At 35.7% G+C, this 27,650-nt stretch overlaps 1 protein-coding gene across 7 annotated transcripts in view; it reads left to right on the top strand.

The window, feature by feature from the left end:
* Window positions 1-27,650, top strand: part of ARHGAP28 (Rho GTPase activating protein 28) — a 203,555-nt gene that overhangs the window by 109,943 nt on the left and 65,962 nt on the right. For 4 of the 7 annotated variants that reach the window (XM_026005931.2, XM_026005932.2, XM_026005933.2 and 1 more), the window contains exons 3-4: window positions 11,046-11,263; window positions 22,892-22,984. In XM_026005931.2, the coding sequence (XP_025861716.1) occupies window positions 11,046-11,263; window positions 22,892-22,984 (311 nt within the window). Of the gene's footprint in view, window positions 1-11,045; window positions 11,264-17,308; window positions 17,402-22,891; window positions 22,985-27,650 lie in introns of all 7 variants that reach the window. The other 3 variants (XM_072734928.1, XM_072734927.1, XM_072734929.1) reach the window with 1 other exon arrangement.

Genomic DNA, 27,650 nt, shown 5'->3' with positions numbered 1-27,650 from the left:
GGCTTTTACGTTTGTATTCTTGACTATTACTTCCAAAAAGAGAGAGAGAAAGATGGGGAAAGAAATAGAGAAAGAGGGAAAAAATGCCAGTACAATTTTGAAGGAAAAAAATTTTGATTTTGAGACATTTACTAGTGTTAATCTATTCAGGGGATGGGTTACCTTGTATTTCTGAAAATAAAAACCATTGTAAAATATACTAATTTTCAGTGAAACTAAACACACAAGATTAAGAACTAAAAAAAAAAAAGTTAATTCACTTACTCTTTTTAAAAATAGCTAAATTACTTCCCTTGGATTAAAAGTATAGGTCATCTCCAGTTGCAACCCGTCAGCAAGTAAATATGTAAAATATCCAAGAAAGACTGAAAGTAGTTCAATAATAAGTATTTACCTGAGAATGTTTTCATTAGCCAATGATTAAGATGGCTAGGCTAGACAACCTACCAAGATAAACTGAAACTTTAAAGAAGTTTTCATTCTTCATTCCTTCTTCTGTAAGTCTATCCTTCTTTGGTCTGAAAAATAATAATTTAGATACACCACAATTAGTATATTTTACAAGCCATAAGAAATAGAAAGTTGTACTACATATTGAATGAGAATCTATTAAAGGGATCCATCTCTATCTATGAAGTGTATTCTTATTCCTCTAACTTACATAGGAAGATATATGAAGGAAAATACCTGTCATTCTTCATCCTTTCTCTTACTTGCTAGCTAGCAAGCTAGCTATATTAGAAAACATGGGTTCATACTGATAACCCTCCATTCCACCCCACCACAACTAGGTTTGTTGTTGCTGTCTTTTTTTCTTGTATTTATAACTATTTTCCTCAAAAATCAGAATCCTGGCTTTTACTATCATTTATTTTAAGTCTAGAGTACACAGAAAATATTTTTAGATTGGTTAACCTAAACTTCCACAAAAAGCATAGCTACTAACCAGAATTTAAATAGATTTTTTTCCCTTAGAACTGTAGGCATAGAACTTTAAGTGTACAATTCAGTGAGGTTTGACAAATGCTAATAATTTTGTAACTTCATAGTAATCAAGGGGGATAGCATTTTAGTCAACTCAGAAAATGTCTTCATGCTTTTTCCCTTGTCACTCCCATGACTCCCTGTCTCTGGCCAAAAGCAACCATGGTTCTGATGTTCTTGTGTCATAGATTAGTTTTTGATTTAGCTTCTTTCACTGAACATAGTGTTTTTAAGATTCATCTGGTATATCAGTAGTTCCTCTCCTTTTATTATTGGGTAGTTGGTATTAGTTTACTAGGGCTGCTATAACAAAATGCTCCAAAATCCAGTGGCTTAAAATAGCAGAAATTTATTTTCTTACAGTTGCGGAGACTAGAAGTCAAGGTGTCAGCAACCTTTTCAAAGATTTAGGGCACAATTTGGGCACAATTTGGTCCGTGCCTTTCTCTTGAGCTTCTGGTATTGCCCTTAATTCTTGCTGTTCCTTGACTTGTAGGCAACACATGCTACTCTCTGCCTCTATGTCCTGTAGCCTACTCCTTGCATTTTTGTCTTTCTCCTCCCCTTTTTATAAAGATACCCCTTATATTGGATTAAGGGCTCACTCTACTCAGTATGCCCTCATCTCCATTTATATCTTAATTACCTCTGCTAAAACCCTGTTTTCAAATAAGCTTACATTCACAGGTATTGGTAGTTAAGACTTCACTCTATCTTCTGGGGGTCCCAATTCAACCTAGAACAGCAGAATTCTATTGTATGAATGTGCCACAATTTATCTGTTTAACTGTTAATGGACTTGCCAGTTGTTTGCAGTTTGGGCTACTATGAAAATAAGGTTGCTGTAGATAATCTTGTAAAAGTCTGGAGATATTTATATCTCTTGAGTATATATTTTTTTCATAGAATATGTTCAACTGCAGAAGAAACTGCCAGCATTTTTCCAAAGTAGTTGTACCATTTTATACTCCCTCCATTAGTGTCTGATAGACAAGTCTGTTGTTTCACATACTTGCAATACTTGATGATATAAGACTTGTTAATGTGAATGATTCTAGAGGATGTATGGAGGTATTTCATAATGGCTGTTATTACATTTCACTAATAACTGATGATGTTGAACATTTTTTCCTGTGCTTAACTGTCCATCCATATAACTTGGTTTGTGAAATCTTTTGAATATTTTTGAGAGACCGAGAGAGTAGGGGGAGAGAGAGAATCTTAAGCAGACCCCCCACTAAGCGCAGAGGTCAATGCAGGGCTGTATCTCAGGATCCTGAGATCATGATCTAAGCCAAAATCAAGAGCAGGATGCTTAAGCAGCTGAACTACCCAGGCGCCCCTTGATTGTTTTTTAAAATTGCCCTTTTATTATGGACTTGTATGAATTCTTTTTTTTTAATGAATTCTTTATATATTCTGGATATAACTCTTTTGTCAAATAAATGTATGGTTAAGTATTTTCTTACTGTCTGTGGCTTGTGTGTTCCTACCCTTAATGGGGTCTTTTAATTGGATATTTCTCTTGTTTTCTCTCATTTTTCAATTGTTTGCAGCTGGTGTATAGAAATACAATTGATTTTTGTCTCATTTCATTACCTTTCTGAATTCATTTTCTAACATTTGTCTACTAGATTTCTTAGGATTTTCTGCATAAACAAAGAGATCACTTGTGAACATAGGCAGTTTTACTTTTTTCATTCTGATTTTTATGTTTTTCCGTCTTTATCTTGCCTAATTGTGCTGGTAGGCCCTCCAGTACAAGTTGAATGGAAGTAAGTGGTGACAGCTCATAGCCTTGCTATATTTGCTTTTGTCTGTGATTTTTGTGTTTAAGTTGCTTCTTTTTTCTCTCTTAAGATGGAAACCTAGACCACTGACTCTACATCTTTTAGCTTTTTAAATGTGAACAGTTCCCTTAAGCACTGCTTCATTTCACCCCACAAATTCTGATGTGTTGTATTTTCATCATCAGTTTTAAATGTTTTAATGTTTTATTTTAAATGTTGGAGGGTTTTATAGAAATATCATTTGTAATGGTTTCTAAATTAATTGTGTTATGATTGGGTAACAGTTTATAAGTTTCAACCTTTGACACTTATTTAGACCTATTTTATGACTCATATGACTTTATATGGTCTGTCTTGGTCAAAGTTCCATGTACACTTAAAAAAGAACATGTTCTATCATTGTTGGGAGGTGTGGTGTTCTGCAAATGCTGACTGTATTTAGGTGGTTTGTACATTTGAGCAAATGTACATCAAATCTATTGTACCCTTACTAATTTTTGCCTATTTTTTCTACCAATTATGAGAGAAAGTTGTTAAAATCTCCAGTTTGGGTTGTGTATTTGTCTATTTTTTCCCTCTTATTCTGTCATTTTTGCCTCATATTTTAAAACTGTCATTAGGTGGCATATACATTTATGATTATTATTCCTCTGTTGAATTGGCCCATTTGCACTGACCCTCCTTAATATATTTCTAACACTACTTCTTGTCTTGAAGTCTACTTTGTCTAATAATATAGTTACCCTGACTTTCTTTCATTCTTTCTTTTTTTAAGATTTTATTTATTTATTTGAGAGAGAGCTCAAGTATAGCAAGAGGAGCAGAAGGAGAGCGAGAAGCAGACTCCACACTAAGCAGGGAGTCTGATGCGGAATTCAATACCAGGACCCCAGGATCATGACCTGAGCTGAAGGCAGATGCTTAACTTACTGAGCCACCCAGGTGTTCCTCACTCTGGCTTTTTTTTTTTAAGATTTTATTTATTTATTCATGAAAGACACACAGAGAAAGAGAGGCACAGACACAGGCAGAGGGAGAAATAGGCTCCATGCAGAGAGCCCGACGTGGGACTCGATCCCAGGTCTCCAGGGTCACACCCTGGGCTGAAGGTAGCACTAAACTGCTGAGCCACTCAGGCTACCCTCACTCTGGCTTTCTTAAGGTCACTGTTTGTGTGGTATATCATTTTCCATCCTTTTACTCTGTCTTTGTCTCTCTTTCATTTTTCTCTGTAATTCCTCCATATGCATTTTTTGTATACTGCTTTGATTTTTTTAGTGACTGCTTGCATATTATACTATGTACCTCTAATTTATCACTTAGAATAAATATTAGAATACTACTTAGAATAAATATTACACTTCTTTATGCAAAACGTAAGGATTTTGTAGCAGTATAATTATATTTCCCTTCCTCTCCAGCGCTTTGTACTGTTGTCAAATATATAACATCTACACATGTTATACCACCATCAGTATAATGTTATTTATATGGACATATATTATTGTGAAATAATTTAAAACTTACAGAAAAAGTTGCAAATACAATTTAAATAACTTTTTTAAAAGTCTGGAACAGTTTTATCATTTGAGAGTAATGTGCCAACCCCTGTTATTCCCAAGTACTTTAGGCCTTTATGTGTTTATATATATATATATATATGTGTGCGTGTGTATATGTGTGTGGGGGGGTGTGAGATGTCATATATATACTATATGTTTTTGTTTTATGAAATATATGTATGTTTACACATATACTTTTGTCTAATTATTCTATCAGTTGCTGAGAGGAAGTTATTAAAATCTTAATCTCTGATAGCTGTAGATTGTGGATTTGTCTGTGTGTGTGTGTGTGTGTGTGTGTGTGTAACCATCCTCTATATAATGACAATATAATTGTTAAAATAAAAAAATTATTTTTGGTATACTGCTGTTATCCGGTCCTCAGACTGAATTTTAATGTTCTTGTATTTCCTTTATTACCTTTTATACCAAAATCATCTGGTTCAGAATCACTTGTTGTACGTAATGGCCATGTTTCTTTTGATGCTTTACAGTCTAGAATAATTTCTTAGTTTTTCTTTGAATTTATAACCATGACACTTTTGAAAATTACAGCCTATTTTGTATAAAGTTCCTCTGTTTGGATTTGTCTGATGTTTCCTCGTGATTCAGATCCATGTTCTATATTTTTAGCAGATCATGATGCTGTGTTCTTTTTATTGCACCCTATCAGATGGCATACAGTTTTGATTTTCTTGTTAATAGTGATGTCCACTTGAATTACTTCAGGTGATATATACAAGGTTTCTCCATGTAAAGTTACTCCTTTTATCTTTGTGATCAGTACATATTTTTGTGGAGGGTTCTTTGGAACTGTAAATACTCCACTTTATATCAAACTATCAAATTATTTCTTTATATCAGAATGGGCTCTTGGTTTATTTAGTGAGTTATTAGTGAGTTATCTTCTGCTATCATTTATTTTCATATGGAAAGTATTCTATATTTGATCTGAGAAATAGCTATAGAATAGCTATGGAATATATAGGTATATATGTGCCTAATTATAGATGTACATGTGCGTATATGTGTGCATACTCTCACACACATACATGTATGCACTGTATAGACAGTGTATACTGATATATACAATGTAATGTATAAACATTTGCATCTATATTTCCATAACTAAAGCCATTGATATATATGAGTTCATATTTATACCTTCAATTCCAGTCTAATACCACTAGGTTAATTCTCTTCTTCCCTTTCCATATTTGTGACTCCCTTCTTAGAAAGCAAACTGGCTTCCACTGTCTTAAACATATATATTTATTTGATAATCCCTCCATATATTATCAATTTCCTCTCCTTTTCATTCTTGTCCTGCTCATCCTACTTGGACTCCCAACATTGCAGTCTATCCTACTCCTCTGCATGAACACCTACCTTGCTGTGCATTGAGTAATGTCTTTAGGCTTCAAGACTTAATTTCGGGGGAGGAGGAAGTAGCCATATGTCCTTTAAAGAAATCAGTATCTGCACTTTTAACATTCCACTACTTCTTTTTTGTATATCTGGTATCCATCTGATGTTTTGTCGTTTAGCCTAAAGAGATTCCTTTAGCATATATTATAGAGCAATTTTGCAGGCAATAGATTTCTTAATTTTTATTAATGTGTTAATGAATATTTTACCTTCGTTCTTGAAGGATATTTTTGTTAGACATATAATTAGTGGTTGACAGGTTTTTATTTTCATTCAGGCTGTTTTAAATATCATCTTACTGTATTCTGACCCCCATTGTTTCTAATAAGGAGTCAGTGCCTTCATATTTTTGTTCCCCTATATGTAATCTCTTGTCTTAGACTGCTTTCAGATTTTCTGTCTTTGGTTTTTAGCAGATTGTCTTGAAGATGCCTAAGTGCAGTTTCTTTTGTATGTAAGCTACTTGGTATTAGTTAAGCCACCTGGTTTTTCAGCAACTTTGGAAACTTTTGGACATTATTTCTTCAAATACTTTTTTTCTGCCCCACTGTCTCTCTTCTCTGAAAGTCTTTCTCTATATATATACATATATATATATATATATATATATATATATATATATATATATACACATTATACTTAACATTCCCATCAGGTCACTTGGTCTCAAATATTTAAAAATACTTTTCTGTCTTTCAGATTGGGTAATTCCTATTGATGTAATCTTTAAGTTTACCAGCCCTTTCGATTAAAGTCCATAATACACTATTAGGCCATTTCAGCAAGTTTTTAAAAATGTATTTTAATTTTAGTTCTATAATTTGCATATTGCTTCTTTTAGTTTCCTTTTTATATTTTTTTCTTTGCTGAAATTCTTTATTCACTCATAAGAATCTTTTCCTAAAGTCTTTGTCCAACATCAGAATCATCTCAGAGTTACTTTCTGTTGATCACCCTTTCTCTTGACAAATTAGTCCTTTTTTTGTTGTTTTTTTAAATACCCTAGTGGAACATCTTTGGTAATGTAATATTATAATGCTATTAATATGTTTCAGAGACCGTATCCCATTATCTTCCTCTAAATGGAGTTAATTTCAGTTCTAGTGGTTCACTTGGTTGTACTCATTCTCCCAACACTATCTTTTCTGCACTATGCAGCCTGGTTCATTTATTTTAGCCTTTTGGCAACTGTTTTTCAATAGGATGCCTGGAGTTTCACATATATCTTTTTGGTTTAATGTTTAGTTAAGGACTTGATGAGAGTTTATGCACAGATTTTAGATGGGGCTCCCTCCTAACAGGAGTATGCCTCTCACTTTCCAGATATCTTAGTTATCCCATACTCTCTCTCCTCTGACTCTTCTAATAAGTAAGACTGTGGTTTTCTGTTTGTGTTCTATCCACTCTATAGTGTAAGGATAGGAAAATGACTTCAGTTGCATCTACAAAAGATGCAAATCTCATACAGTACATTTTCTTGTATCAAAATTCTGCCTACACTTGGTTCTTCTTCTTTACCCTTGAATGGTTATTTTAAGTATGTAGTTCAGAGTTCATAATTGTACACAGAACTGTTATTTTTATACAGGCTACTCTACCTTTACTGGAAGATTTTATTCCCTTTTTTGATATTTTTCTCTAACAAAGCTACTAAGCTGGTGGATTTTCAGTACAGAATGGTATGTATGATAGGTACAGTCATTTTTGAAAGTTGATGTTTTTCATTCATTTTCTTAGAATAATTATATATTTAAATTGGGATTTAATTAGTTCAATAGACATTGTAAGATGTTGATGTTAGAGTTAAAAACAAAGGCAGAAATGTTTCCTGCTGTACTGGAGGTAATAATCTAGGAGGAAAGAAAATAATGAATGAAATGATATAATTAGATGTATCTAGTTATACAATTGGGGGGAAATTATTTGAAGGAAAAGACACACAGCAGGTTTAAGATGGGAAACAGTAGGACCTGACCGTGACTGAAGTGTTCAGGAAAAAAAAAAAAACTTCATTGAGAAATAAATATATGAACTGAGATCTGAAAGATTGAATGGCCTATAATTAGGGGACCAAATAGAAGGATTGGTATGTCCAAAGCCTTGTAACAAAATATAGCATGGGGCTTTTGAAGAACCAAATGTGTAAGCCAGTACTGCTAGAGAGAAGAGAGTGAAGAGAGCCTGGTACAAGCTGTGGATAGGAAGGTTAACAGCTTCATGGCCTGTGGGAGATGTTAAAGTTTTATTCTTAATCTCAAGAGTGAAGAAGAACTGTTTCATTAATTTAGAGAAGGCCTTAGTATTTGCATTTGGAAAGGTCTAAATTAGTTACAATATGGAGAATGGGTTGGAAAGGGAGTCCAGAATGGGAAGAACAGCTAGGAGGCAACTGCAGCAGTTCAGGTGAGAGATTTTGGTAGTTTGGACCAGGGTCAGAGCAGAAGAGATAAATAAAATGGGAAATTTTTTAGAAATAATAAGGAATTAATATCAGAAGGACTTGGTTATGTATTGGTTTTGATGTATGAAAGAGGGAGTTGCCAATAATGTTCCCAAAGTATTTTTTGCTGAATTAGATAGATGGGGGTGGGTTTCATTTACTGAAATGTGAGATACTGAAAGAGACCTAGAGTTGGGAATGAAGAATATGTGTTCAGATTTGAACATGTTGAGTTTGATATATTATTAATAGAGTCAAGTAGATGTTGGGAGGGTAGTTGGATGTATGGAGTTGAAATTCAAAGACATATTCTATGTGGAAGTTATATATTTACCAATTGGAGTCATGGACCCAGGATTGTGATTTCTGTAATTTAGTATTGTTACAGGAGTAACATTGATCTCTACGACATTTTTCTTTCCTATGAAAAATGTATATTCTACAGATTCGGTAGTCTGAGTACAAGGATTTAGACTACCCTCACCTCTAGCATATGTTAACTCCACAATTTCTCCTTCCTTCTATTCTTTGAATAGAAGCCTAGAGATATCTAAAAATTTTCCAAAGCCATTCACCTAGTAAATGTTTGCATTGGGATTTGAACCAACATTTCAGTGATTAAAAAACGCTTTCCTGAAAAAACAACAACAAAAACCTTTCCTGTACTACGAAACCACCCTTTTTCTATTACAGTTTTAGTTTAAATATTCATATTTCATGGATCTATTATTTGATTACTGTTTATAGAGGTGGAGGGGAAATCTAATTTTTAAAACTTTTTTTTAAAGATTTATTTTTTTATTCATGAAAGACACAGAGTGAGAGACAGAGGCAGAGACGTAGGCAGAGAGAAGCAGGCTCCATGCAGGGAGCCCAATGTGGGACTCGATCCTGGATCCTGAGATCCTAGGATCACGACCTGAAACAAAGACAGGCACCCAACCACTGAGCCACCCAGGCGTCCCAATTTTTAAAATTTTAATATTAAACTACATTTGTAAATTTTGTCTTAAAAAGTGAAAATCTTATCTAAGGCTTAAGTAAAGGAAGATTTCAGTCATAACTCACTAATTTAAAAGGTTTATTATTTTAGATTAGGGTTAGTAAGCTTATGTTTACCTTTGCATTTTCTGTTAAAGGGATAGCTTATAAAGGAAATGAACAATAGAAACAAGATAGCAGAGAAAAGATTGCTTAGCTAAGAAATTGGACCTGTAAAGTATGTTTAGAAGGCTTTGTTTGTATACCAGTGATGCAATAATGTAAGCAGAGTCCCGAGAGTCTTGGACTTATGACTTGACAGGCTATTTACAAATCAATCTAATCTGCTCTTTAAACAAATCTATTTAAGTAGTGCCTGTTTAGCATAATTCCCAGAAATGTATCTGTAGTGGATTTTCTGTTACCTAATGTTGTTATTCTGAATTTTTAAAATTATTTCTGCACACCTAATTTATAATAGCAATTAACCCTCATTAGATGAATTTCAAATTTTTTTAATTGCCTTCTGGGAAAAAAAAGTAAAGATTACCTAATGTTCAGACTATGGAGAAAAGCAAGAGAGTATGAATATCTATTGAATTCATCCTCTGTTCCAGACTGTTTGCCATTTCTCATGAATAAATTGATAAAACAATTCTTATAGCAACCTAATACATCTCATTATATACCTCAATTTTGCCAATAGGACTGAAGCCTAGAGATATCTAAAAATTTTCCAAAGCCATTCACCCAGTAAATGTTTGCATTGGGATTTGAACCAACATTTGAGTGATTAAAAAACCCTTTCCTGTACTACGAAACCACCCTTTTTCTATTAAAGTTTTAGTTTAAATATTCATATTTCATCATTGTTTGAGAATCGAAGTCCAGATATGGCTTATATCTAACACTCTGGCAAAGAAAATCACCTTACTAAATTTACCAATTAACCTTACTCTTCTAGAAAATACTTTAAAATTTGACTTCTTTAAAAAATATCATACAGGGTGTTTGGGTGGCTCATTTGGTTGTGTCTGACTCTTGATTTTGGCTCAGGTCATTATCTCAGGGTCATAGGATTGAACCCTGTGTCAAGCTCCATGTGCACTTGACAAGGAGTGTGCTTTTCTTTCTTTCTCTCTCTTGCCCCTCCCCCTACTCATACGCACCCTCTCTTTCTCAAATACATAAATAAATCTTTAAAAAAATATACTGGTTTTTGATTTATTTCCATAGGATTACTCTGATTACTCTGGAAAAAAAGATGGTCTTTTTTTTTTTCTAATTGAGGTATAACTCACATATGACATATTATTAGTTTCATGTGTACAACATAATGATTTGGCATTTGTGTACATTACAAAATCGTCACCACAGTAAGTCTAATTTACATCTATCACCATAGTTACAGATTTTTTTCTTGTGATGACAGTGTTTAAGATCTACTCTCCTAGCAACTTTCTAATATACAGTACAGTATCACCGTCACAACGCATACATTACATCTCCATGACTTACTTATTTTATAACTGGAAGCTTGTACTTTTTGCTCCCTTCACCTATTTCACTTACGTCCTACCTCCCACCTCTGGCAACCACCAATCTATTTTCTGAATCTATAAGCCTGTGTGTGTGTGTGTGTGTGTGTGTGTGTGTTTAAGATTTCACATAGAAGTGAGATCATATGGTATTCATCTTTGTATGGTTTATTTCACTTAGGATATCTTCAGGGTCCAAGATGACCTTAGTATAGTGTTTACTGACACTTCCTACTCACTGATATGCACAGGCCTTAGATATACACATCATCTAACCAAATGCAGAATGTTCTAACCTTTTCTTGGTAATGTTATTTTTCAGAAGGAGAACTTGAAGCCGAGTGGTTGCAAGATGTGGGTTTATCAACCTTGATTTCGGGTGATGAAGAAGAGGATGGCAAAGCCTTGCTCTCTACGCTAACTCGAACCCAAGCAGCTGCCGTGAAAAAGAGATATAATACTTATACTCAAACCATGAGAAAAAAGAACAAACAATCTGTTCGGGATGTCAGAGATATCTTTGGAGTCAGCGAATCTCCTGTAAGTAATGAAAATGGCTTAAAATTTTTGGCTTGAGGAGAACATGAAAAAAATATTAGAAAAAACTGGTCATCTTGTCTCTTTTAGAGACAACTAAAGCATACAGCAGAGTGCAAAATTTTGCACATTTGAAACTTAGGCAATCATTCCTTGTCCCCCCATAGCAGTCTCTCTCAACACTAAATTTATTCCCTTCTTTGTTGAGTTGGAGAATAACTTACTTGGTAATGGAACAAATCTTTATGGATAGATTGCACAGAGCATTTACTTAATCTAGCACTGGGTGGAAATTCTCTGAACAGAGAAATAGGTCCAAAGTATTCTAAGCAAGTTCAGCTGGTTAGTTTTAAAGAGGTTAGAGTGGGAGAATGAGTAGGGTAGCCTTTATTTTCAAACAAATTTAAATGGTAGAAAGTGAGATACCAGCATTAATTAAGTGGGCAAGAGAATGATTCAGAAAACCATAAGGGAAGCATCACATGTTTTCTGAGAAATGCCTGGTTGAAATTCCAGCTTACCCTTACCAATTCCATGGCCACAGCTTTACTTCTGAGGCTGTTGGTCATGTTTACCTATTACTTTGTCTGTTTTACTGTTAGCTCTGCCTTCCCACTCATTTATTTCTTCACTCATTGCATCGTTGAAATCAGTGACTGCATCACTGATGCAACCAGTATTACTGTATACATTCTCTGTGCAAGATCCTATATTAGGTTCTATGCAGACAGAATTCTTGGAACTTTGGGGATAATTAGTATGTAGGAAAAAGAAAAAGAAACTTGATATTGTGCTGTAGTTACAGATAGTTGCCTGGGGCAAGTTAAGTTAGTCATTCGGATTTATGTTTCTTTTTTTTTTATTTTTTTAATTTATTTATGATAGTCACACAGAGAGAGAGAGAGAGGCAGAGACATAGGCAGAGGGAGAAGCAGGCTCCATGCACCGGGAGCCCGACGTGGGATTCGATCCTGGGTCTCCAGGATCGCGCCCTGGGGCAAAGGCAGGCGCCAAACCACTGCACCACCCAGGGATCCCATGTTTCTTACCTTTTAAATGTAACACCAATAATGACATAAATTAAAACTTCAAGGACATTGGGTAGCAGGCTTGGTTGAAGGCACCTCCAATTTGAGTTACTTTAGGTTGTTATCTGTAAGTCATATCTTCTCTTAGATATATTAATCACACTGAGTTGTTGCCAGGGTGGCTCATATTTCCAAGTTAACTGTTGCATTTGTGCTAATAATGCCCTAGAATAGCACTGTCCTTTAGATTTTTCTAGTGATGGAAATGATTTCTGTGCTGTGCAATAGGGACAGCCAGTGTGTGTCCTATATGTAGCTGTGAGAATAAGGAACTGAAATTTTAATTTTATTTTATCTTAATTGATTTAAACCTAAATTGCCACATATGGATTATAGCTAATGTATTGAGTAGTACAGTTTGAGGACCTTATATTGTACAAAATTATGTACTGTGGCAGTGCATTTAGTTCTGTGGTCTTCCAGCTTTCATCCTAGTTGAAACCTGTATCTTTGTGGAAGGCGAGATTTTCTAGAGTTGTAGTTGAGTAAAAGTGACACCCACAACTAGGGCAAGGGCTTTAGGCCGTGTGAGTCCTGGCCAACCTTTTCTTTGGTAAGGTTTACCCTGCTGATTTAAATTCCCTGAGTCATTTCACATTTATCTCCCAGATCATTTCAGGAGAGTCCTAAGAACTTGGTCTACATGCTTCCTTTCCCATTTCTATTTCCAGCTACTTCAAACTAAGATTTTTTGCTCTTCCCTAGCAAACTCCAAAATAGGAGAGTATCTATAGTTTCTCTGAATTTTGCAGGTACTCAAGAAGATGCAGACAGGTATCTTTAGGTTTCCCAAAACTTTGGACTTCTAGTCACGTACCAAAAAAAAAAAAAAAAAAGAAAAAAGAAAAAAGAAACAGTGTTCCTCCCTCTTTTACTTAGACCCTGAAGGGAAATGTAAAGTGGGCACTTATTGATTGGGGCTTTAAGCATAAAAATGAATGAAGAGTGTTTTATTTTTCCATAACATGCAGGTACAGGAAACTGGTATTTAATTCCAACAAAGGCAGAAAGAGGACCACGTTTGTTGTGGGCATGGGGAATGGCCCTGAGTGTTCTTTCTCCTGCCCATCGTCGTCTTCTCTCTTCCAGTCTTGCTGCTGAAGCTCCATTCCAGAGTGAATAGAGAATGAATGTGTAGCGGGGAGAGTGGTTGTGGGTGAAAGGAAGTTCATATATTCCAGAGAGTAGAAGTCCTGTGCTATCCTGAGAAGTTTAGGATTTGAAAATCAGTGAAAGCCTGGCATTGTATATGCAGATTCAGCATTCAGATTGTTCTTCATCAAAAATGTAAAAAACCACATAAAGTTAGCTTTAAAAAAAACAGGGTATATATACAATTATATCAGGCCTGATAAACATCTTCATGGATTTTCTTCCTCAAAAATTCAACATCTGCTTCTACAAGTAAGTAGACTTGGAAGTTTCTTAGAAATGTACCTGAACTTTTTAAGTTTCCTATCTGAATTTGACAGCATAAATATCAATTTCTCCCTCCCTCCTTCTCTTTCCCAAAGTACCTGCCTGTCCTGGTCTGCGTGCTTCTCTTCCTTCTTCCTTCTCTGTCTCTATGTGTGTGTGTGTTTCTCTGTTTCTCCCACTCCCCATTCACTACTACTCTTTCTTTCTTTTTTGTCATAATTTATGTGCATTAATAAAACAGTCACCTGAAGTTTCCATTTCACTTTCTTAATGATTTAACATCATGGGTTTCATAAGGTGAGTTTGCATTAATCTTAGACGTAGGAATCTGACTCAGTGAACTTACCTCGTGAAGATTTAAATTTAGTAATTTAAAAGACAAATATGTAGATTTTGGTAGTCTTTTCTTAATTTTTTGCACGTTGAATCCCATGCTGAGAATAATTTTCCTCTAGAATTTTGGAGATACTTATCTATTGTCTTCTTTCGTGCACTGTTGGCTGTGGGAAAGCACTGTATCTCTACAGATCATTCCTTTGTATACAGATGTGGAAGCCTTTTGAACCTTATGTTTATTATTGGAACCCTGCAATTTTACCAGTTTTACCTTTTTAAAACATCCATCCTGGTCATTGCTAAGTGAGCTCTTTCAATATGAGAGCTCATTCATTCTTTAGGTTCTACATATTGTCTTCTAACATTTAAAACCAGCATTTATTCCCTTCTTTTTCTCACTTATCTCCTGGAACTCCTGTTAGATGACTGTTACATTGTTTAGATTGAACCTCAGTATCTCTTAAATGCTTTCTTGTTCTCTAAGCTTTATTTGTGTGTATGTTTGTTCTGCATTCTTGGCTATCCCTTCAACAACTTTTTTTTTTTTTAATATAACAGTAATTTGGCCATAGTGGTTATCAATACTTCAGGCTTTCATTAATTTTTTAAAAAATTAATAGCCATATTGTTAATTTCCTGAAGCCTCTCCTTTCCCCTGACTTCCTCTGTATTTTAATGATCTACTCTTGTTTCTTGGCTGCAGGAGCCTCTTTGTATTCTCCATGTACTAAATTAAGCCTTAAATTCCAAAGTGGTCTTTTCCTTGAATTACTGTTTTTTTCAGGGTCATCTGTTTATTTTTGGCATCATTACATTACTATTATTTGGTTGTTTTTCTTTTTTTAAGATTTTATTTATTTACTCATGAGAGACACAGAGAGAGAGGCAGAGACACAGGCTGAGGGAGAAGCAGGCTCCCTGTAAGGAGCCCCATGTGGGACTCGATCCCGGATCCTGGGATTACGCCCTGGGCCAAAGGCAGATGCTCAACTGCTGAGCCACCCAGGCATCCCTATTTGGTTGATTTTGATCAGTGGGAGTTGATTACTATTAATGGAGGACTAGGTTGATTGATGGATTGATTTTTGAGTATAGGTAAAGACTGTATGTTTTCTATGCAGACTTATGTAGACTTATTTTCTTCCTGAAACTCTCCTAGTGGATGTACTCTGGGCCTACGTGAGTGGACAGTCAGCTGTTACACTTCACTTTAAGGCAAATGAATACGGTATCAGTGCCAAAGTAATGATAATCCTAAAGAACTATAATTATTTGCTTTTCATGCAAATCTGGCTTCCTTTTTTATACTTCTGTCTTACTTCTATCTATATTCTTTTAGAAAGTTCCAGTGAAGGGCAATTTAATTTTCTGTCCAGGACCGCTACACTGGGAAAACTCCCCTCCCGCGTCTAAGGCAGGCACTCATTTTGTCACTACTTGTTGGGTTTTATCCTGTAATCACATTTAGCTGCTGCCTACTGTTTAGTATTAGAAGGAGGGAAGGTTTCCTGGCCTCTTTATTCAGAAAAACATTCTTCAGTTACTCTGGCCACTGTCTTCAGAATTGGGGAGGCCTTGCTGTTCTTTTTACTCTCATACTGGATATGTGTTTTTTCTAGATCAGCATTTATCTTCTACACATTTTTCTTTGTAGCTTTTTTCAGGCTGAGGTTTTCCTCTACCCTTATCAAACCATTCTTGCTTGCTTTTTATCTTCCAGGAACATCCAACAATTTCTGTTCTGCTAATGGAAATCTTTAGTGGTTTCTAGATCTACTCTTTGAAGAAGGTATCTCTTTTGACACTTTCAGTGATTTGGTGGGGGAGGAGAAAGTGCTATGTGAATTTCGCTATCTTGATCCAATTTTCCTATGCTGATTCTTCAGTAGTATTTATTTGTTCCTTCCAAAAAAATGTGTTTTTCCTTATTATTATAAAAATAGTACATAATCTTTACTGGAAAATATGGGCAAGCAAGGTAAAAAAATGACTGCTTCTATAGGACTAAATAAAATTTTATGATTTAATTAAATATCAAATAAATATAATTTTCAGAGAAATTCTAGCCATAAAGGAATAGAATATTTAACCCTTGTGTTAGCAGAGCTATTATACACTAAATCAGCCTCTGGATACATAATACAAAGATTACAGTACTACTATTCATCATCAGCAGAAATTTCAGTGCCCAAATACATTTGTTTCTGAAGATCTGAATCAAATGTTTCTCAGTAACACATTCAATTAAGCAACACAGTCAATCTAATTTATTTCCAGTTTTGTAATTGATAAACAACTAGTCAAGGGTGGGACTGACATATTGCATAAATATAGTCATGCACCCTGCATTTATTTATTTAATTTATTTGTTTGTTTGAGAGAGAATACATTCATAAATCATAAAAATTTTCAGAGAGTCCAGTATGGGGCTCGATCTCATAACCCTGAGATCATGACCTGAGCCAAAATCAATAGATGGATGCTCAACTGATTGAGACACTCAGGAGCCCCATCATGCACCCTGTTTTTAAAAACAATTATATTGCCTATATACACATTTCACTTCATGTAACAGAAAACCCAAGAAATCATGAGTTATACAAATACGGATTTATTTTTCTCTCCTTAGGAAGAAGTAAAGGTAGGTGTTCCTTTGCTTTAGCATGAATCCGTCTTCCTTCTAGCTTTCTATTTTGTCATTCCTATAGATCCTTCATCCTTTTGCTTATAAGTTTGTTGGGCCACTCTTAGCACTATATTCATGTTCCTGGCCATTCCTGGGACTTGTACCAACTTACTTTGTCTTTCTGACCTTAGTTTCCTGGAAATATTACTCTGTAGAATTCCAGTTACCTTTAATTGCCCAGAAATGTAATGTGATCATCTAAGCTGCAAGAGAACCTAAGAATTCAACATTTTTTTTAGTTGGACACAAAAATCCCCGAAAAAAAAATCAGGATCCTTTCAAGGAAGCCTGGTTATTGGGTTTGGAGTAAACAATTAATAGTATTGTCCACAGAGACCAGTGCTCTCATTATGCCTAAATGTAGTGGACTCTCAGTGTTGGTGCACAGCAGTCAGCTCTGTGGATCTCTCCACAAATCTGTGTGAATGTACACATATTTTGCAGAACACATAATTAAACGCACAATTACCCTGGGGATAATATGCCTGAATAAAAATGCACTTTCATTTTTCTTAATAGCCAGATGATTTTTGTTGTATACCAGTTCCTCTTTTGGATGTGACCCTGGATGAAGAAGGGATATCAGCCATTCCTTGCAGAAATGGGCAACTGGTAAGATAAAGCAAGGGGACTTAAAGAGTAAGGAGGCTAGAAAAATGAATTATTTTGAGGCAGCCAGGAAAACTTGAGTGAAATGCCTACTTGCCTTATAACAAAGAAGACAGAGACTCTTAAACTCAGGAATAAATAATTAATTAGTTAATCCACAAACAACTACGTGGCCTGTCTGCACCTCAGTAACAAAACCACAGCTACAGTTCCAGCCCAAGCCAGAAGTCAACGTGTCAGGGAGGTCATCAGCTAAACTTTTGTTCTTTTTGCTGAGCACCTAATGCGATGTCTTATGCTGCTCTGCATGTATCTTTCAATATTGATTTAATTCTTGATATAAGAAATACTTTGGCATTTTAGTTATTTTCTCATTGTAAATATTTTATGGGAGACAGCACTGTAGCATCTTAAATGTGTAACAGTAAATGGGGAAAAGTACACTATCTAGTACAGGAAGTAAACACATTTCATCAGAACCTACTTTGTCTATTGTAGTACAGAGATTCAAAGAGTGCTAACCTGAGTTCATAACTGCCAAGGACATGATCTCAGGAGAAGGCTTTTCTTTGTGAGATGAGTCCCATGCCATTACCTGTACCACTTGGCATAAGGCCTGGTTCCTCTTACTGAAGTGATGCACCCAGAGTAGGAGACATAGAAGGACTTGGGCTTACTGACATCTGCCTCCACTTGGACTCATGACAGCAGAAAATTTACTATGAGAGGTTTTCCTCTGCTATGACTTTTATGTTACCTTCTCCTGAACTCTAGTTTTTTTTTTCTTCCTTGATCTAGTGAATAATGATCTTTAGTTTCTTTTTTTTTTTTTAAATTTATGATAGTCACAGAGAGAGAGAGAGAGGCAGAGACATAGGCAGAGGGAGAAGCAGGCTCCATGCACCGGGAGCCCGACGTGGGACTCGATCTCTGGTCTCCAGGATCGCGCCCTGGGCCAAAGGCAGGCGCTAAACCGCTGTGCCACCCAGGGATCCCCTGATCTTTAGTTTCTATATCGTTTATTTTCATCTTACTCATATTTTACGTGGGACATCCTGTCTCTTAAAAAAATGTCCCAACACAGACTAGCTCTTAGTTCCTTCCAAATTTTGCTTAAAGGTTTGGATGTGGCCAGTTTCTGTTGTGTTCTCTGTTTCTTGAGGGTAGGTCAAATTCTGGAGGTGGAATGTGGTCATCCAGGCTGTGAGCAATCCTATTTTATAAATTTTGTCACTAGGTTTTTTTTTTTTTCTGATTTCATTATTTTCTCACAAGAGTATTAATTCCATTTAGTTAGAAGTCTTTACTCTTTCTGTTGAATTGGCAGCAAGTGTCCTCAGGTTTTAGATTGCTCCTGCATTGTAGGGAGTCTTACATACCTTACTTCCAACCAAGACTCTTGATTCAAGTTGTGATTCCTCTCTGTCTGCTCTTTATTCCTTCAGACCAGCCAGAGGAGGGGTATGCAGAGTATATACGAGTGTTCTCAAATAGTGGATTTCTATCAGCCTTTTCCTAGCTGACTCTGTCCACTATTTTGATTGCCTCCTCTTCACCCTGTGGGTTAGGGAATGATTCCCACGCTAGCATTATAGGGGTGGCTTGACACTCAAGAATGGACAGACAACATCAATAGCAATTTATTATCACATGTTCTCACAGCCTGGGGAGGAGGACACTGCACAAAGCCGCATATTGGGTGCACTTGGGAACAGAGTGAATAACCAGGGGCTGGTAGTATCAAGAGAGTGAAGTACCTTTTGGTTCCCATGGGAAGATATGATTGGCTTGTTTGAATAATTCCACCAGCTGACAGGGAACCAAAGCCCATTACTCAGGGATAAGCAGGAATTGTTTCTGGTCCCCTGGATAAGGAGCATTGTCTGTCTAGGGGAGCTTATGTGAGGGAGTAGAGTAGGAGGGGAGCTTGTAGTTAGACCACTTATTCTTCCACCTTTACCACTTGTCAAGGCAGCATGGAAGAGTGAGCCTTACTTGAAGTCTTATATACCACCCCCAACACATCACCCTGGCCATGGACTCTCATGATTAGTCTAGGCTTATTTTGTTTCTTTTCCCTTTTATCACTATTTTGTGTATTTCAGTTCCCTGAAGGTATTATCACCTTTTAAAGGTGAATAAAGGGGCATATTTGGTGCCAAACACATGTGAAGAAATCTTGCAGTGAGACAGCAGAGAACGTTAAAGTTTTGTTCCAGCCCTACCTCTGAATTACTGGCCAGTTTCTAGAATGAGAAAGCGAGTACTGTTCTTCTTCCCAGGATTATGGTGAGGGCTAACATAGTAGAGTGACTACAGAGAATAGTACAAACATTAATTTGCATAATTATATATTTTACAAAATGTTACATCTTCTTAGCAGATTGTGCCTTTTATCCTTTGAGCAAATCTGGAAAGAAATATCTGTGGTTATTAAATTTTTCATATCCAAAAAAAGCTTAAATCCTAAATTGGTGAGTATCAAAGTGCTGGATCCTATATATTAATTTTTTTCAGAAATTTGTAAATATTAATCTCTTTGCTTTTTCATATAATGTTAATGTTGAGAAGTTTGATGTCTTTCTAAATCTTATTCCTTTATTTGTATTCTTCTCTCATTTTTATATTTCTGGAAGCCTTTTACATATATCATTAGTGTTGGAGCCCTGAACTGTCATCAGGATATGACATCCTTTCTTTAAAATTATTTTTTATTTTTATTAGTTTTTAAAGGTTTATATATTTATATATTTGGGAGAGAGAGAGAGAGAGCTCAAGTGCATGTGTTTGTGGGTGGAGGGGTTGTAGGGAGGGACAAAGGGAGAGTGAAACCCAAGCAGACTACTGAGCACGGAGATCCACACAAGGCATGATCTCATGATCTTGATATCACAACCTGAGTAGAAATTGAGAGTTGGATGCTCAGCTGACCACACCACCCAGGTGCCCCTGACATCTTTTTTAAAAATTATGATGAACACGTAGTTTTTCGTTTCTGAAGAAGGTTCCTTTTATTTCAGTTCCAGGCATTCTCTTTCCATTATTTCTTTAATTATTTTATTATTTCCATTTTCTCTATTCTTCCTTTCATTGCCTTCATGTTAAACTCACATAGTTCTCAAATTGTCTGTTATATTTCCTTGTCTTTTTCCTATCTGCTCTGTATGCTAGTAGATTTTATCTACATCATTTAGTAGATTCCTAATTCTCATTTTTGCCACGAGTGGTTATAATTTAGCCTCTACTGATTTTTTAATTCAATAGTCATATCATTAATTCATAAGAACTCCTTCTTTTTCACTGACTTCCCCTTTATTGTGGTAGTCCTGATTTATGTTATAATATCTTCTCAAATCTCTCTGAAATTATTTTAAGCCTTTTCCCTTACCTCATTTTTTTCCCCCCAAAATGTTTATCACTGTACTTTTTTAGAATGGTGATTTTTGGCCATGAGTGGCTTTTTCATTTGATTAATTTTCTCCAATGGATGGTTTTTGGTGATTGATTTATATTTATTAATGGGATAAATTGACTCATCAATGACTTAGGATTTGTGGTTGCTATATGATTTCTCTGCCATGATATAGATATTTTCCCAAAGGATTCTTTATTGAATAAGTGGGCTGATTTTGGGCACTGTGTAATTCAGTAAGGTATGTGAACAGTGTGTGAATGGAAGTTCATTTAACTGTACGTATGGGTGAGTATGCACGCTCATGTGCACATGTACACACACACACGAGCACATAACAAAGGGAAAGAGTTGAATGACTTCATTTCTTGCTATCCAAGACAAAACTGATGTTTTCCTTTTTTTCTTCCTTCCTTGACTTTCATGGAGGTCCAGAATAATCTGATATTGAGATGTGTTTTGATCTCAACCCTGGACGACTTCCCAAGGCAGGTGGTTCACTTCACCACAGTGCTACTGCCTGCTCTTCAGTGTAAAGAGAACCTTTGGGAGGTCTTTATAGTCCTTCCCCTGAGGAAACACTTTATGATAAATTATTGTGGCCATTGAGCTAAAGCCCATTCCTGCTCTTTGAAATTTTCACACTGAGCTTACTTGGTTGTTTGTATGTTTGCTTTTTGTAGATTTATCCTTTCCTTGCCAGCAGTGTTGTTTTATGCTGTTCTTAGGCTAAGTTCTATATAATTTCAAAATAAATTGTTTACATTTTACTTCCCAGGAACTTCCAAGAATTTCTTACTTGTTATTAGGACACCTTAGTGGTTTCCAGTGCCATTTGCAGCTGTTCTTATAGCAATACACACCTTTCTCTAATTCTGAGTGATTGTTGAGTGGTGTGCTCTCAGTCCTCTGTCCTGACATGGTTTCTTGTACTGCCTCTTTAGCATTGTTTCCACTTCAATACGGATGTCTGTTTTTCTTAATATAATGCATACACTTTGAGGAAAAGTTAGAAAATTTGGAAAAGCAGGTGAAAAATAACAGTTTCTGAAATCTCATGTAGAATTTAATGGTTTCATTAATATCCAGTGTGTTTAATTTGGCAAAATATTGTTTCAGTCATGGAATAGAATAATTGCATTTTATTTAGGGGAATGCCATTGTATCACAAATGCTGCTAAAAACCTTAAAGTATGTGCACAAGACCTATAATGCCATCTATTACAGAGTAGTCTCCAAAATACCCTTGCTGCATCATGAAAATTAGAGCTTTTACAATATTCAGTGAATGGGAATGAAATACTTGGTTCAATCATAATGTATTTGTGAGATTGTCAATCCAATGTATTTCCAGTTTCTTAATTGAAAAAAAACTGACTACTCTTGCTGATTTATAAATCATTACAAAAAGTCATAAAGTCTGATTTTAAAGTGGCATAGTTTAATCAGTAAGCTTCATGACTTAGACAATTAGAGATTTATTGTCCTTACAAAATAAGAAGTCTGAGGCTGGTGTGGCTGATATCTTTTAGCATGGATCTACCAACTTTTTCATCTTTCCATTGTGCACCACTTAGCATATGGACTAATATTTAATGCTTATAGAGTATCTGGGTATCTCAGGCACCATGTCCATGTGATGAAGAAGCATCAGTGGATAGATCCACTTTAACAAGAAAACATTAGCCTTCCTAGATGCTCTACCAAGTAGGATTCTACTTGTATCTCATTGGTCATAGCCATTATATGATCACACTTTAGTCTTTTTAGTTTAGCATAGCATCTTGGAGCAGATCGTGATACTCATAACTTAAAGAAGAAAAGAAAGGTGGATTTTGGGAGGCAATTAACAGTGTCTGCTTTTGAGACCCAACTTCTTCTGTAAAACACGGCGTGTATAAGGATTAGGATAATTGTGGATGAATTGGTGAATGCCATTACCGTTGCCCAGGTAGTCATTAACTCCCATTTATCACCACATGGCTATACATTTGTAGAGTCGTGTGTAATGTATAATTGAATAAACAATCATGTTGGGACAGATATGCCTGGATACAAATGACTTTCATTTCTCTCATTAGCCAAGTGACCCCTGTGACAGCCATACTGCTCAGTTGGATGGCACCCAGGAGGAAGAAGAGCTGCCAGGCGTTATCAAAACAAGTGGTTCCTTGGTAAGTTACAGCAGGAAAACTGGGGGTAAGGATGAATGAAGAAGTCATTTTTTCAAGACAATCAAGCAAAACTTCAAAATGGCTCACCATTATTAAGATGGCTGGACAGCTACAGCTCTCAATGTACCTGTCTACCTTTAATCAATTTGCAGGAAAATACTCAGTAGTAAATAAAGCCAAGCTTAATAGTTAAACCCACAAATAACCGCATTCTCTATAAAAACAGATAAATACCCAGAAAACCAATGATTATGTGCCTTTTCTGGGGCAGATCTAGTTTCTTTACCTTTTTTCTTTTATTAAAAAAAATTCTCCTAAGAGTGTTAATTCCATTAATCTGTTGGAGGAGAGGCAGGTGTCCTCAGGTTTCTATTGCTTATCCAGTGCAAGGGGAACATCAGGCCTTCTTGACCATACCCGTAACCCCAGGTGTCCAGTGCCTCCCTTCCTTTCCCATCTCCCTACTTGCCGCATCTGCACTTCTCCCACATGACTTGGAGGAGGGCAGAGTGGGCAAGCCTGAGGAGGAGGATGGAGTTTATATCCATTTCCAACCAGGAGAGGTGATTTCATTTATGGTTCAGCCCAGAGCCTTTTATCACAGGTTTCTATGTGCTTTCCTATTATAAGCTATCCTTTCTCTGGTTTGATGGAAGTTACATAGTTTCTTTTCTTTTTTCTTTTTCCGTCCTTATATTCCTTCTGCTAACTTCCTCCCAGATAGCAAAAGACAGGATGGTGGATCCAATAGGTTCTCTCCTCCTTCCTTACATGGTGTTGGGAGAGTCTTTGTTAGGATATGCATATATTGAAAGTGTGGTTACTCACACTTTTGGTTGTCTTCTCTCATAATTTGGATATGATAGTTGTCTTTTTCAAAATTTTCTTCATTTATTTTCTTCATTAGTGTTTTTTTTTTTTAAATTTACGATAGTCACACACACAGAGAGAGAGAGAGAGAGAGAGGCAGAGACACAGGCGGAGGGAGAAGCAGGCTCCATGCACCGGGAGCCCGACATGGGATTCAATCCCGGGTCTCCAGGATCGCGCCCTGAGCCAAAGGCAGGCGTTAAACCGCTGCGCCACCCAGGGATCCCCATTAGTGGTTTTTTTGATGAGAAGGGGGGTTGGATTATAGAAAAGAGTTTATGTTATTCCTAGAGTATCTCTGTCCAGTCACCACTCAATGTAAATGTTGCTGGGAATCCTTTTTCCTATTATTGTTATGTTTTGTTCACTGTATTAGATATTAGGAAAGAGCGATTTGATCATCTGATGTAACTTTCCCATTTAATCCCAGAATATAACCTCAATTGTTTATAGAAATAATAGAAAATTTCCTTTGCTATTAAAAATTATCCCCAATCTGCTCCCTGATGGTATTTAACCTTTAGTTCCCTTAACCACGCAAATCTTTACTTCTGAAAATAAATAATCTTTTCTCTTTCAAGAATATACATTGAGCTTTCCAGTAGTAGAAATTTGTTTGGTCTTTTCTTATCTTTTAAAATGGGAAAGAGATTTGAATAAACACCTCACCAAAACTATGTGGATGGCAAATAAGCTCATGAAAGGTGCTCAGTATCATTAGTGAGTGTGGAAATGCAAATAAAGCCACGGTGATTTATTTCCACATAACCTGTGGAATGAATAAAATGAAAAAAGCTGACCATATCTACTGGTGCTAAGGCTGCAGAGCAACTGATGCTCTCCTGCACTGCTAGGGGGAATATAAAATGGTCCATCCACTTTGGAAAATAATTTGGCAACTTCATAAAATGTTGTGCATATACCTACCACAGACCCAACTATTCTCCTCATATGTAATGTATATTTATACAAAGGCTTATTCACAAATGTTTTCTAGCATAATAGCCCAAAACTGGGAACAGTTTTTATCTACAGGTAAATGGATGAACAGATCTGGTATATCCATACAACGGAACATTACTCAGCAATACAAAGCAATGAACTATTGATAAGTACAATGTAGATGAATCTCAAAGTAGTTATGCCATGTAAAAGAATCCAGACCAAAAGGATTCAATTTATGTAAAATTAAGGAAAATGTAACTAACCTATAGTGAAGGAAAGAAAATTGTGATTACCTGGGGACCTGAGAGTGGATGAGGATAGGAAGGAAAAAGGGATTGACAAAAGGGTATAAGAACATTTTTGTGGTTCCAGTTTTGTTCATTGTTTTTTGACTGTAGTGATGGTTTCACAGGTCTACATATTTCTCAAAACAACCTCAAACTGTGTACTTTACCCTTTAAATATTTACAGCTAATTGTACATCATACCTCAATAAACCTTTAAAAAAAGAGTCTGTATTACATCTTACGATTTTATTAACATCCACAGTATTTATTTTGTGATAATCTACTTAAAATAAAGAAATAGTCTATTTATGTATTATATGTGATTCACCCTTGACTCTAAATTGCAGATGCCACTGAATTTGGGCATTTACAAAAGTCTTACAGCCCAGTTTACCATCATAACAAACCTCTGCAAATCACTTCATATATAGATAAAATGTGCAGGCTACATAAATGAATTAGTCATTTGAGGTGTTAGTTTATTCAAAAAACAAAGTAGTTAACCTCGTTTATTTCCAGTGTCTTAAGTAAAATTCAAATGGCTATCCCTGCTATTGATTCATAACTCACTGCAGAATAGAATCATTGCATGTGTTAAAACATGTCAGTTATATCTATGTTTGCTTCATGGAAAAGAAAATCTAAAGAACTTTGATTTAAACGAGAAGGAATTTGTGTTAGTCACAAAATGGGTAAACTAACGGTGGGTAGACTAGTGCTGGTACAACTGCAGGACAGTGCAGTGCCAACCTTAGCATGAACTTCTGACTTTTCCCTTTTATGTTGCCAACATAGCATGCAGATTTAATCCTTATATTTATAGGATGGTTAGCAAACTCTAGATACCATGTTGATGTTCCTGATAGGAACATGTGTCAACTGATTGACCATTACTAATAGAAAATCTTAGCTGTCCTGGAAAATCTTTATATTAGAATTTCTTATTGATCATTGACTGACTATTGCACTCTAACATTATTTGTTTTTCTTTTATTTTAGTTGCCTGAAACTCACTCCTTCATAAATAAGTTTTTTTGTTTACCTTGCCAATTTTTGAATTTTTAATTTATTTTGAATTTATTCCTGGAGTTCTGAATTTTAATAAGGATCTTCCCTTTATTTCATTCATTTTGGCCTCTGCTTGGCAGGTTCTTTCTACCTGTTTCATTCCCTCCAGTTTCTAGACACTCAATTCTCTTATGTCTTAAGTAATCTTTTTCTTCCCATTTTCTGTGTCTCCACCATTCTAGAACACATGTTAGATGACTGTTGCTTTGCTTTAATTGAATTTCAGTATCTTCTCCTTTATTTTTTTTAGGGGATGGGGAGGTGGGGAAGGGAAGGGCAGAGGTAGAGAGAATCTTAAGCGGGCTTCATGCCTAGCACTCCATCTCACAATCCTGAGATTTGATCCCAAATCAAGTCGAATGCTTAACCACCTGAGCCACCCAGGCACCCCTGAATTTCATATCTCCTAAATTTGCTCTCATGTTAGTCTGTTTGCTGTGTTTCTTCATCTTTATTTTCCAGATTAGTAGTTTTTTCCTTGATCATGATTGTGATTTTTTAGCTCGTCTCACTCTTTTTCTAAATTTCAGTGAACAAAATCTTATTTCTCAAGAACAACTTTTTTTCCATTAGTATAGCTGTGGGTTCTTGGTTCATAGTAGCAATTGCCCCTTAAATCACACTGAAAAGAAGAATTAATTTTTTAAGGAAATCAAATCATTTTATGTTTTTTACTGAGGTATAATTTACAAACAATAAATGCATGTATTTTAGGTCTGTAATTCAGTTAGTTCCAACATATGTTTTTACCCATATAACCACAAGTCCATCAAAAAAGTATAAGTCCGTCAAAAGAAAGAACGTTTCCATGACTGCAGAAATCTCTCTGAGGACTTTTCCACCTGACTGTCCTCCTCTGCCTAGGCAAGCCCTCTGGTGATTTCTAACACCTTAGGTTGGTTTTAACTCTCATAAAAGTGGAACTATAAATACAAAATGCACTCTTGTGTCTGGCTTTTTTCATTCACAGTAACTTTTAGGTTTATCCATTTGCTGCATGTGATGGTAGTTTGGTTCTTTTAATACTATTAGTAATCCATTACATAAATAAACTATGATTGGTATATCTGTTCACATGATGATGAACATTTGGATTGTTTCCAGTTTTGAGCAATTATGCCTAATGCCACCATGAACATTCATTTCATGTAAAGGATATGTATTATTATTTCTCATGAGGTAAATATGCAATGTAATTTAAATTTTTGGCCAAAAAGACACCTACAGGCCATCACCCATAGCTCGGCCGCCCACCGGCCATTACCAATAGCTCATAAAATCAGCAAGGAATAGTTTAGTAGGTAAATAAAAAATAACTAAATTCTATCTTTTAAAACATCTATAGGGAGAAACAACAACAACAAAAACTAATTTTTGAGTGTGTATCCCGGGTAAAGGATGTTGTCAACTAAAGCTTGGTCCTCAGGGGTGAGCTCATACATAACAGACTACCATGTAAATTTTTTTTCAATATTCTCAGTATCAACTAAGATATA

The sequence above is a fragment of the Vulpes vulpes genome, chromosome 13 (assembly GCF_048418805.1).
Source record: "Vulpes vulpes isolate BD-2025 chromosome 13, VulVul3, whole genome shotgun sequence".
NCBI lineage: Eukaryota > Metazoa > Chordata > Mammalia > Carnivora > Canidae > Vulpes > Vulpes vulpes.
This window is presented reverse-complemented; position numbering and strand designations above follow the sequence as displayed.